This window comes from Equus asinus, chromosome 2 (genome assembly GCF_041296235.1).
Source record: "Equus asinus isolate D_3611 breed Donkey chromosome 2, EquAss-T2T_v2, whole genome shotgun sequence".
NCBI lineage: Eukaryota > Metazoa > Chordata > Mammalia > Perissodactyla > Equidae > Equus > Equus asinus.
The window spans coordinates 176,453,113-176,466,357 of record NC_091791.1 but is presented as its reverse complement, the minus strand read 5'-3'; the positions used below and the strand labels follow the sequence as shown (position 1 = coordinate 176,466,357).

The 13,245-nt window shown below is 40.9% G+C and overlaps 2 protein-coding genes across 10 annotated transcripts in view; one reads left to right on the top strand and one right to left on the bottom strand.

The window, feature by feature from the left end:
* Nucleotides 1-3,820, bottom strand: part of AP4S1 (adaptor related protein complex 4 subunit sigma 1) — a 44,353-nt gene extending 40,533 nt beyond the window's left edge. For 4 of the 8 annotated variants that reach the window (XM_070504204.1, XM_014857403.3, XM_070504208.1 and 1 more), the window contains exon 1: nt 3,298-3,438. The gene's annotated coding sequence lies outside the window, so the exon portion shown is untranslated. Of the gene's footprint in view, nt 1-2,371; nt 2,435-3,297; nt 3,439-3,682 lie in introns of those variants that run through there. The other 4 variants (XM_014857412.3, XM_044765450.2, XM_070504205.1 and 1 more) reach the window with 4 other exon arrangements.
* The window catches only part of STRN3 (striatin 3), a 93,797-nt gene continuing 83,232 nt past the window's right edge, over nt 2,681-13,245 (top strand). For both annotated transcript variants that reach the window (XM_014857392.3, XM_014857386.3), the window contains exon 1: nt 2,681-3,178. In XM_014857392.3, the coding sequence (XP_014712878.1) occupies nt 2,897-3,178 (282 nt within the window). In that variant the 5' untranslated portion in view covers nt 2,681-2,896. The remainder of the gene's footprint in view (nt 3,179-13,245) is intronic.

The following is a 13,245-nucleotide window of genomic DNA, read 5'->3' as shown; positions in this document are numbered from 1 at the left end:
CCAAGAAATAAAATGAATAAGCAAAGCAAAGATTTGCAGTACCCGTTATGTGCAGGTGTTGCTTTCTTAGTGTTTAGTATGAGTGTCCCTGATCAGTACATAGACAACTTAAACTCAAAGTAAGAAGGATTGGGAGACAAGCATGGGCTACTATTAGGATAGGGTCTCTCAATAATTCAGGGATCTGGAAAGCTTCTTGGAGGAAGCAACACTTGAGCTGAGTTTTGAAGGAAGAAGGGAACGGAGGAGAGGTAATGAGGCATAGCATGTGTTAAATTCCTGCAGAATGAAACGTTACACATCTGAGGAGCCATAAAAAGCACAGTTTGGCTGGAGAGAATGGTACCATGATGGTGGTATGGTAGGTTAGGTGATAGGGAGGATCTAGAATTTGAAGGACCTTTATATGCCAAGCTAAAACTGGGGCTTGATTCTACATCTGGGGATCACTAAAATATTTTAAGCTGGGAACGACAGGATCAGATCAGCCTTTTGAAGATCACTCAGGCATCAGTGGTAGGGGAGGTGGGGGAAGGGTAGAGGTGGGAAGGTTTAAATTAAGACATGAATGAAGATAACAGAATAGATATGAAAGGTGTTACTGACAAAAGGATTGGATGTAGGGGCTGAGAGAAAGGTACTAGCATGACGGCCAGGCCCCAGGTTCGGAGGTAGTGCCACTTAATAAGAGAGGTAACAGAAGAGGAGCAGAGTTTTTTGTTTTTTTCAAATTGAGTAGGGAGGAAAAAAGGATTATAAATCCAGTCTTTACTTGACCTTGAGGTACCAGTGGGAAATATAAGTGCACATGTTCCTCTTCTTTTGATGCTAACGTCACCGAGGTCAACCACACCATGTCACAAACGTTTGCTGTATGGGCTTGAAGCTGCATGATATTCTGAAATTTTTAGGTGCTGTGAGGTCCCTCAAAAAGCAACAGGACTGAATAAGCAGGTTCTATATTGGGTGCTATAAAATGGAGAATTAGTACTTTAAGAATGTGGAGAAATAGTTCTTAATACTATGACCTAAGACCTCGTTTCAATATAAATAAAACATGGCAGCATGGGTAACAAGTCCAATCTGCTCTCCCTTAAACTAAAGCAGGGGCCGGCCGCGTGGCTCAGTGGTTGAGTTTGCTCGCTCTGCTTCTGCAGCCCAGGGTTTTGCTGGTTTGGATCCTGGGCGCGGACATGGCACTGCTCATCAGGCCATGCTGAGGCGGCATCCCACATGCCACAACTAGAAGGACCCACAGCGAAAATACACAACTACATACTGGGGGCTTTGGGGAGAAGGAAAAATGAAAAATAAAGAAAAATTTAAAAAAGAAAAAGTAAAGCAGACGTGATAAAATAAGATGTACTACTTTATCTCTTTGAAATTACACCGAGTGGTCCTGTATTAACCAGTGAAATTTTATTGGTAGTAAAGAAGAAAAGAACTTTTTTAATGCAATCAATTTTAAATGCAATTTCCCTGCATAGTTATAATTACTAAACCTCTTTTCCTTATTATGTTGTTAAATATTTTTGTCCTATTTTTCAACCAAGCTCTATTAACTTTTACAAACTTACTAGTTCATTAAGGATGTTTCCTGCCAACCTCAGCAAATAGAAACACACACTATGGTACTTCAAGATTAACCTTGTCTTTTATATGCGTATTATATGCACTCAAACAACATTTAATGACCCAGGAAAACATCTTTAGCCGTTCATCTACGATTTTAAGTTATATTCACGATGCTTTGATTTAATTCCATCAAAAGATTCTGCTACGAATGGCAATACTTGTGAGTTCATTCACTTCTAAAACATCAAACTGTTAGTGTAACCAGTCTGCCTCAAAGTTATGTCTCCCTCCACCCACCATCGTCAAGAACTAAAGTTTTTTTTATCACCTCCCCCTCTCCCCCCAAAAAGATGAAAACAATCGCTCCCAGACCCCCAAACAGAATCCATCCCAGAATAAGAAAGAAGAGGCGAGGCAAAGAAGAACAAGATGCGAAGGGCGACCGGGAGCACAGAATTGAGACCAAAGCCCGGGTTCGAAACGCAGACGGAGGAATCAGTGCCCACGTCCGGAAGGATCTGGGCTATTCGCCGAAAGAGAACGTCCCCAAGGCCCCGGAACTGACTGGTGCTAAGAAACCAGAGAAAGAGCGAGTGACCCTCTGGGACCGCCTGAAACACGCAAGGAATGCAGAAGAAACGTCAGGAATCCGGGACCGGGTGAGGCGGACACGAGCGACCAGCCAGGGTAAAACCCAGCTCCGAAGACAGGCACATGGGTGAGACTCTTGGGTGGGGAACGGCGCCGGGGCCTGACCGAGCGAGGGAAACCACCGGGAAGCCAGCCAGAAACCTACTCGCCTCCCAAGGTCGGAGCCCGAGGCCCACTGTCGGACGCCGGCGGCCAGACACCAGGGGCGAGTCTGAGGGCGGGCCTAGGGGCGGGGCCGGAGCTCCTGCCCCGCCTCTAACGGCCACCCTGACTGCGTCCTCAATGCGCCTGCGTAGGGTGAGGCCGGACTCTATTTGGCTACTAGGCGTGCGGCGGCAGCGGCGGCGGCGGCGGCGTTCTCTACCCGGCATGCTGCGCGGGAGCGACGGCCCTACGTCGATCCCCTTCCCAACCCTGCCCCCCCGCCCCCCTCCCGCCGCCCCCCCCTTCCCCTAAAGTGAGTGAGTGAGACGGGCAGATGGAGGAGGGACTGTAATGGCGGCGGCCGGCAGCTCCCTGCTCTGACCCACGGCAGGCATACAGCAACGACCCCCTCCCCGCCCCTCTCCCAGCCGGCCTCCGCCCCGCCACCAGCGCGGGGCCACCCTCCCCGGCCCTTCCCCCAGCCGTCGGCGTCTCGCCCTGCGCCCCGGCCGGGGCCCCACACACAATGGACGAGCTCGCCGGAGGCGGTGGTGGCGGCCCGGGGATGGCGGCCCCTCCTCGGCAACAGCAGGGACCTGGGGGGAACGTGAGCCTCTCGCCCGGGGGGAATGGAGCGGCGGGCGGCGGGGGCCCTCCGGCCGCCGAGGGAGCGGGGCCCGCGGCAGGCCCGGAGCTGTCCCGGCCGCAGCAGTACACTATCCCAGGGATCCTGCACTACATCCAGCACGAGTGGGCTCGGTTCGAGATGGAGCGGGCGCACTGGGAGGTGGAGCGGGCCGAACTGCAGGTACCTCGCCGGGGTCGGGGTGCGGGACGGCTGCGACGGCGGGGTTCCCGGCCGGGGGGGTGGGGCCGGGACTCCCCTCGGTCGGAGCCCGCGGCCTTGGGAGGACGAGAGGAACCTACCTGTGCGGCTCGGGGGGCGTTGGTCCTGGCCACGGTTCTTGCTAGAGCCCCCCTCCCCCTTTTCCGCAGAAGCTTGTTCCCCAACCCTCACTAGCTGCGCGGTGCGGGCTTCCTTGGGGCAGCCATTTTGGCTTTGAGTATGGCGTCTGCGGGGGCTCCTCCGGAGGCTGCCTGCCCGGGTCTCCGGGGTTTGGGGCCGAGCTCCTCTCTGTGGGAGAGTCCGGCATGGGGCTGCCGGGCGCTGAGCGTGCGCTTGTGTGTGTCTCTAGAGATAGAGAACCCGAGGAGAGGGACTGGGATGGGCATTTTACCACCTTTTTCCGGATCACCCCCCTTCCCGATTTGGCATGTCTGGCCCCCTCCCCCGGAGTTCGTCCGCACTTACCCCTTGACAGCCACGCTTCTTTCCAGGGCCGCTACCAGGCACAATGGCTTGCGGCTGACCTGTGAAGTTTTCATTTCCTGCTGCCAACTTTAAGGACCTTCTCACCTGGGATGCTGCCTTATTCACTCAGATTCCCTTTCAGTTCTTCCGTACTTAGTGACTGACTCATCAAGGCTTGTCTGTACTGAATTTTTCTTTTTAGAGTACCTTTCACCAGGCCTCCCCGTCTTCTATCCCCTTCTTTACCCATAACAAGCCAAATCACTGTCTGTGCTCTCTTTATGAAAGTACTTGACTCGCCTTCCTAACTCAGTAGCGGAAGCAGAGTTAAATATCCTCAGGACCCTTCATAAGTAAGCCTGCCTCGATCCTCTTAAGGTGAAACTCTGGTAGACTGGTTTTCCTAGCTTTTGGAAGGTGTTGGCGGTTTAAGGGCTCATCTCTTGGATTTCAGAATGGCTACGTCTTTTTAAAAGGATTGTTCAGCTTTTTTGGGTATTTGTTTATTTTTAAATCCCTTTCCAGGGCAAATTTAGGCTTAGAAGAAAAAAGCATGCGTCTAAACGGTATTGCACCTGTTCTTCAGTCTGTATATATTTAGAATGTAAGCAGTATTGTGCGCTGACATATATGTCGTATATGCCTGTAGTGAATAGTTAGTTAGGAAAATGTAGTTTTGAAAGAAGGCAGATTGGATTAACTTTGAAAGGGTGTCTTCAAATATATATCTCTTCACTTTGATTTTGAACGAGTAAATTTACTTGATTCTACAAAGTGGGTAAAGTTAAACTTTTAAAAAGTAAGACTACTTATATATTTTGACATGTATCAAGTCTTGAAAAATTAATTACAAATTAGCATTTGTTAGTCTATTCAGTATTTTTGAGTTGTGCTTTGATATACATTTGGGCTTTTAAAATGATAACTTTCACCAGTCCTTTATAGAGTGTTTATGACCTTTCTTCTGTTGTACGAAAGCTTGGATTTTAACACTTTTCAAGTTAGCATTTGCATTAGTCTTTCATAAGCTTCACTAATGTAAGTAGCTGAGAAAATGTCTTTCTTGTGTCTAAATTAGTAGAATTTTTACATTAATGAGGTCTGTTTTGTCTTCCCCAGCCCCTTCTTTCCTTTCTAGTTCTCCTCCCCTTGACAGTAACAGAAAAGTCTTTTAAAGAAGCTTCCTTTTGCTTGCTTGCTTGCAGTTGATCTGTTGGCATATTCTGATAGAGCTTTCTAAGCTTTTTTTGTTTGCTTGATTTGAGGAAGTTCTAGTGTTTCTAGACTCTTAGTTTTTTCCCAGGGATTTTTATTATTTCATACTGAGTCTTTTGGAATAAAATGTTCATGATTGTGTTTGTGTGTTTTGTTCTACGTATTTCTCTAAAATGTTTTATTGAGTTGCTTAGTTAATAGGGTTTCAGGTTTGCTTCTGGAATATTGAATTTGCTTTAAGGGCATTTATTCTTTAGTAAGATTGCTTATGAGATGTACATTTAAAATGTATGTGTTGAAGAAAAATTGATTGGGAAGGTTTCAGTGGAGCATCAATGGATTTTAACTGTAAACTTAAACTTATTTTTAAGAAAGATAACAAAATAAGACAGCTTATATATCATTATTGTATACAGCATTGGTTACAGTGTTCATCTACACGTCTATTTAAAGTATACTTAAATATGTTTACTGTTCAATATTAAAACTATTCAATAGTGAATACAAAGAGCCTAAAGGATGTCTAATTTTGATGTAAAGTTTTAAGATGGAATCATATTTTCCCTGGCTTTGGAAAAGATTTTAAATTGGAATTTTGCGTTATGGTTTTATTCTCTGTCATAGGAATTTGGGGTAAAAGTCTGTCTTAGAAACTTGGAACTTAACCAAAAGATCATGTCTTAAAGCTCTTTTAGCTTTGTGATGGTTCCTTATCTTGGACTCCGGTAAAGCTTTGTTAATAAGGCTCTAGGACAGTGATTCCTAAGTGAGAGGGCTAGTCAGAATCACTTGTGAAACTTTACAAAATATTCAGGCCTCTGCTTCATCCTCTAGAGATTTGGATGGATTTGGTCTAGGACTCGGGAAAAAGACTGTTTGTGGGATTTTGGCAATTCATCTTATATAGAAATTATATTCATCTTATATAGAAATTATAACTGTCATTTATTCAGCAGTACAATCTTATGACCTTATGAGGTAGGTATCATTTCTGTGTTACAGATGAGGAGACAAACTTAGGTTAAATAACTTTGTCAAGGTCACCTAGCTATAAACTATTGCAGTTGAGATTTGAACCCAGGTTTGTCTGAATCGAAACCTGTGGTCTTATTCCCACTCTTGTGACCTCTGTGTTATATTGTCATCTTAGGATTTTTTATAGAAATGGAATCTGACTTGTAATTCTTTGTTTACGTTATGTGGCATATACCACTTCAGTGTATTTCAGCAATGTTTTATTGAGCCCCCATGGTGTGCCAGGTCGGTTTATGTATATTGCAAATATGTCCTTATATTTTTCTCTGTAGTTGATATGTAATAAATGCACTTATGGTATATACAAAATGCTTGTTAGCCAACTGTAAAAATATGATATAGATAATACATAGAAAATGTAGTCCAGGAGTTTGTATTCTAAAATTACTAATTCTCCTGCAAATGTAAAACTTTTAACTAGTGTTTGTGTTTGCACACTGTGGCATACAGATTTGTCATACCATGACAGATGTTGTCACTTAAAAATCTTAATAGATATTTCATTTAGACATAACTTGATGTCTTAATTTTAAAGGGGGAAAACTTTATTTCCCCTGCATTCTTATTGTCAGAGTTTTCTTAGAGTATTCTAGAAAAATGATTTGCAAATCCTAGGGCCTTTTCTGTTACAAGATTTTTAGGAATCTACTTTGAAATTGCAAAAAATAAGAACAGTATAGTGATTTCTCATAAAGGCGCTCCTTTTATTCTCAGAGTGTTAGCCTTCATAAATTTCTGCTGTTACGCAGTTTCCCATTTCAAATGATGGTGACGATAGAGTAAAAAAAAAAATTTATTGGTAGAATTAAGAATCCACAACCTTATGTCATTCTCCTTGTTTTTTCTTCTTTTTTTCTTTTTTTGAAGTCCTTGAAAACAGAAAGTGTAGGGACCACTAATCTAGAATTCTCTTCTCTATTTGCGTCTTAACCCTGGTGTACAGTTTGCCTTTTTGCTCTGCTCTCTCTTTACACCCATCCGAACACTTTGTAGGACACTTTTTTCTGTTGATGATTGACCTTCAAATTACCAAATTCTGTGGCCTTCTTACAGACCATATGCACTTAACCAACATGTTCTGCTATTGACTTTCTTCAAAATCCTTTGGGCTTCTACTGTGTAATTCCCTAGTCTCCCTTTGGTCCACTTATCACTTTTCTTCATGTTTCCTTTGTTCCCAGTTGTTCTTACCTGGAGTTCTGGTTCTCTTCTTGTTTTCACTGTATATTTCATTTCAAATCAGATTTTCACCTACTGCTTACCATCTTAATACCTATCATTTATTGTTTACCATTTGCTCAGTCTTATTCCACTGCTTCAGTATTTACTTATTTAATCCGAAAAGCAACCCAGTGAGGTTGGCACAATTGGTTTCTTCTGTTACTGGGGTTTTTTTTTTAAAGATTTAATTTTTCCTTTTTCTCCCCAAAGCCCCCCAGTACATAGTTGTATATTTTTGGTCGTGGGTCCTTCTAGTTGTGGCATGTGGGATGCCGCCTCAGCATGGTCTGATGAGCGGTACCATGTCAGCGCCCAGGATCCACACCGGCGAAACCCTGGGCTGCTGCAGCGGAGTGCGAGAACTTAACCACTCGGCCACGGGCCCTGCCCCTGCTGTTGGGTTTTGAGTTCTTTCTTTGGACACTAGAGTATTGGGGTCTAGAGGTTAAATAATTTGCCCAAGATGGTGCAACTAGGAGGCAACAGAGCTGGGATTGAAACCTGGACACGCTGCCACTATAGGCCATGTTCTTAACCACTACCGTCTTTGGCTTCCAGATATCTCAGACGTATTGCTAATTTCCTGTTTAACTTTTCTGCTTCGAATTCAATACATTCATTGTTCGGTTCATCTCAAATGCCTGCGTCTTCCCCCAACAAAACACACTTAACTTGCTCATTCCCCTTTATTCCCTGTTCTTGTTAATGTTTATCACCATCCTTCCCGTCAATAGACGCTAGAGAGATGAGTGGATCCTCCTCCTGTATGTCTTATCTTTGAGTTTTATTGATTCTAGTATAATTATTCATTGAATATATTTGAATATTACTTTGTGCTAGGCACCAGCTATGTAATGATGTATAGACAAGGACTTTGCCCTCATGGAGCTTGTACTGTAGAAATAATAAAATGTGATAAACCAGAAGTTAACAGGATGCTGAGAAAATGGTATGGGAAACCTGTGTAGATAATGGGCTTTCAGATAAATACCTAATATTTATTGAGCACTTTCTGTATGCCAAGAATTATTTTAAGTTTTTAATACATAGCTTATTTAATTCTCCTAATGGCCCAGAGGGGATAAGTATACTTTTAGGTCTGAAGTATGAATACCTAACAACCCTAGGTATTCCAATTGGAAAGAACAGCATTAGCAGAAGTTCTAAAGCTAGGAAGCGCTTGGTTGAAAGTGTGTGAACTGGACTATAGTGATTCAAGCGGCTATCTATCTAATAGAGATAGCTTCATTATCCTAAGATATATTTTAATCCAATGATTATTATTTTTTGGATTATAATCTCCTTTGCATATATGATTAAAGCTGTGGAGCCTCTTCTAGTTAAAAAAAAAAAGGCTGAGTAAAGAACTTTGCTTAGAATGTCTGTGAATCCTAACCGCTGACCTGAGGAAATAACCCTGATTTAGGTTGTGGTTTTTGTTTCTTTACTATTACTGTCTTAGTTCAGGTTGCTCCTCCTGCCTGAATTCTCTGGAGTAATCTCCCACAGTTTCCCTCCATCTATGCCCCTCTTAACAGTTTATCCTCTGTATCATAAATATGATTGTATTACATATACCCTTGCTTTAATTTTTTCTTATGGAGAGTTTTAAATATATACAAAACTGTGGTATCTGTGACCTCCCACAAACTTGTCACTCATCTTAAACAGTAACAACTCATGACTGATCTCGTTTTACTTACACTTGTATCCACTCCTCTCCTCCCAAGTTATTTTGAAGCAAATCTTAGAATCCTATAATTTCATCCACAGATATTTCTGTATATATCTAAAAGATAAGGACTTTAAAAGACAACTACAGTATTGTTATTGTAGTTGTATGCCAGGCTGTTAAAAAAAAAACAATTCCTTAATATTATAATCAAATATCCACTGTTCAGATTTCCCGTTTTCTCAGTTATCTTTGAACAGTTCGTTCGAATCAGGATCCAGATAATGCATTGTGATTGGAACTTTCTCCATCTTTCTTTCCTTTCCCTTGCCATTTTTTGTTGAAGAAATTAGGTCTTTGGTCCTATAAAGGTTCCCAGAGTCTGTATTTTGCTGAGTGCTTCCCTATGGTATAGTGTAACATGTTCTGTTATGTGGTTTGTTTTCCCTATTACTTGCTTAGTTGCATCTAGGGGCTTGATCAGAAATGGTTTATTTTCTGTTTGGGGGAGGGAGGGGGAGGGAAAGACTACTTCACAGGTAGTGATGAGATCTTCCATCAGAAGGCACACAACAGTTGGTAGTTTGTGATGTTAGCAGCTTTTGATGTTAGTGCTTAAGAGCATTCATTCATTAGTGCCATCCTTAGTTTTTAAAAGACTTAAGAAATTGAGATATAATTCACATAACATAAAATTCACCCCTTTAAAGGGTACATTTCTCTGGTTTTTAGTATATTCATTATGTTGTATAGTCATTATCACTGATTTCAAAACATTTTCATCACCCTGCAAAGGAACCCTGCACCTATTAGCAGTTAGTCCCAATTCCTCCTATTTCTTGGCAGCCACTACTTTCTGTCTCTATGGGTTTGCCTATTTGGGACATTTCGTGTAAATGGAATCACACAATATGTGGCTTTTTGTAACTGGCTTCTTAAGATAAGTCTTCGAGTTTCATCCATGTTGTAACATGTAACAGCCCTTTATTCCTTTTTTTTTCTTTTTATTAAGATTATGATAGTTTACAACCTTGTGAAATTTCAGTTGTACATTATTGTCAGTCGTGTTGTAGGTGCACCACTTTACCCTTTGTGCCCTCCCCCCAACCCCCCTTTCCCCTGGTAACCACCAATCAGTTCTCTTTGTCAATGTGTTAACTTCCACCTATGAGTGGAGTCATACAGAGTTCGTCTTTCTCTGTCTGGCTTATTTCACTTAATGTAATACCCTCAGGGTCCATCCATGTTGTTGTGAATGGGATGATTTTATCCCTTTTCATGGCTGAGTAGTATTCCATTGTGTATATATACCATGTCTTCTTTATCCAGTCATCAGTGGATGGGCACTTAGGTTGCTTCCACATCTTGGCTATTGTAAATAATGCTGTGATGAACATAGGGGTGCATGGGACTTTTGGAATTGCTGATTTCAAGTTCTTAGGATAGATACCCAGTAGTGGGATGGCTGGGTCATAAGGTATTTCTATTTTTAATTTTTTGAGAAATCTCCATACTGTTTTCCATAGTGGCTGCACCAGTTTGCATTCCCACCAACAGTGTATGAGGGTTCCTTTTTCTCCACAACCTAACATTTGTCATTTTTTGTTTTGGATATTTTTGCCATTCTAACAGGTGTAAGGTGATATCTTAGTGTAGTTTTGATTTGCATTTCCCTGATGATTAGTGATGATGAGCATCTTTTCATGTGTCTATTGGCCATACTTATATCTTCTTTGGAGAAATGTCTGTTCATGTCCCCTGCCCATTTTTTGATCAGGTTGTTTGATTTTTTGTTGTTGAGCTGTGTGAGTTCTTTATATATTATGGAGATTAGCCCTTTGTCGGATATATGATTTGCAAATATTTTTTCCCAGTTGATAGGTTGTCTTTTCATTGCAATCCTGTTTTCCCTTGCCTTGTAGAAGCTCTTTAGTCTGATGAAGTCCACTTGTTTATTCTTTCTCTTGTTTTCCTTGTCCAAGAAGACATGGTGTCTGAAAAGATCCTTTTAAGACTGATGTCAAAGAGCATACTGCCTATATTTTCTTCTAGAATTCTTAGGGCTTCAGGTCTTACCTTTAAAAGTCTTTGATCCATTTTGAGTTTATTTTTGTGAATGGCATAGAGAATGGTCTATTGTCATTCTTTTACATGTGGCTGTCCAGTTTTCCCAACACCATTTGTTGAAGAAACTTTCCTTTCTCCATTGTATGTTCTCAGCTCCTTTGTCGAAGACTAGCTGTCTGTAGATGTGTGGTTTTATTTCTGGGCTTTCAATTCTGTTCCATTGATCTGTGCACCTGTTTTTGTGCCAGTACCATGCTGTTTTGATTACTGTGGCTTTGTAGTATATTTTGAAGTCAGGGATTGGGATGCCTCCAGCCTTGTTGTTCTTTCTCAGGATTGCTTGAGCAATTCGGGGTATTTTGCTGCACCGTATGAGTTGTAGGATTCTTTGTTCTATTTCTGTGAAGAATGTCTTTGGGATTCTGGTTGGGATTGCATTGAATCTGTAGATTAGGTAGTGTAGACATTTTAGCAATGTTTATTCTTCCATGTCTTTCCATCTCTTTATGTCATCATCACTTTCAGGAAGGTCTTGTAGTTGTCATTGTATAGGTCTTTCACTTCCTTGGTTAAATTTATTCCAAGATATTTTATTCTTTTTGTTGTGATTGTGAGTGGGATTGTGTTCTTGAGTTCTTTTTCTGTTAGTTGGTTATTAGAGTGTAGAAATGCAACTGATTTAGGTAGGTTGGTTTTGTACCCTGCAACTTTGCTCTAATTGTTGATTACTTGTAGTAGCTTTCCAATGGGTTTTTTAGGGTTTTCTATATATAAGATTATGTCATCTGCAAACAGTGAGAGTTTCACTTCTTCATTGCCTAGTTGGATTCCTTTTGTTTCTTTTTCTTGGCAATGATTGATTTTATTTTACCTGGTGATACTTGTGAACTTTCTAATTGTAAGAGAATGAGACCTGTGGTAGCTCCCAAACTTAGTTAATAATCATAATCACCTGGGCTTCTTTGAAATGTAGATTCCATCCCTGGTTATTGTGATTCAGTAGTCTGAGGTGGAATCTGTGTTTTTAAAATGTGTACCTGGTGATTCTGATTATCAGCCAATTTTGGGAACCTGCATAATCAAAAGCTCTTAATAAGTTGGTATAATCCACTTCTCCAGCCTCTTTCCCTTCAGCTTTGTCACTCCTCCTATTAGTATTTTAAACTTTAGCAATATATCACTCCCTTCTCTGCACTCACAGTGACTTGCACTGTGTATGTTTATATTGTTGCACTTTTATTTTTTTATTATTTTAACTTTTCTGCTTTCCACTACATTGAAGCCACTTGTTAACAGAAACTTAGTGGTTTTGAATATGCTACGATTTTTTATTGAATTCAGTAGAAACACGTTGTGATGTTTGATTACATAAATGAAAGCATTGCATGTCCATAAAAACAACTGTTAATAATAACACTTATTAACATTTAATGAGTGCTTTCTGTGTGTTCGGAGTCATTCTAATTTTCATACCATCCCTAAATCATAAGTAAGAATTATTTCCGTTTTAGAGAGAAGGAAACATGGATAAGAGGTTAAATAACTCGCTCAACATAAAACAGTTAGTAGGTAATAAAACCAGGAGCTGCTGAGTGGCTTTAGACTAGTATGTTATACCGTCTTAAGGTAATACCAGTAGCTGGTGTTCATTGGGACCACCTGTCTGGTAAAGAATTGTAAACAGATGACTAATGAGTGGCCTCAGTATGACAAGATTTAAAAGACTGTAACTGAAGCAGTTCTAAATGCATAGTGAAACATTGGATCATCTTTAGATAGACTTTGTGAAATGTTTTTAAAATTCTAATTTAAAAAACTTCAAACTGTTTATTTTTTGAGTAGGTAATGCACAGTTCAAAATTGTCTTGTACTCACCATAAGCCTGTCCACCCTTACTCCTGAATTAGTAATCACTTTTATTACTGCTACATGTATCCCTCCAGTGTTTCTTTATGCAAATAGATAGAAGCAAAAATAGATATTTAATTTCCTCCCTTTCTGATATAACAGTTGGTAAACTATATGCCCTAATTTTCACTTAACATTTCTTGGAGAGATCCTTCTACCCTGTTAATAGAGAGCACTCTCACTTTTTTCTGACAGCTACATGGTATTCTGTTATGTGGATGTGCCCTGGTAGATTTAATGACTCCGTTATCGCTGGACGGTTGTGTTAAATTTGCCCAAAACATTTGTAACTGGGTTCTTAAATGTGTGAGCAACCAGCTGTGCTGCCTCAAAGTAGATTCTATTATATTGCTTTTTTGTTTTGTTAGAGTTGTTATTAGCAGTTGTAAAAAAAGTTTAAATTTTGTATAATGTTTTGTTATTTCATGGCTTGATTTAAATCTGA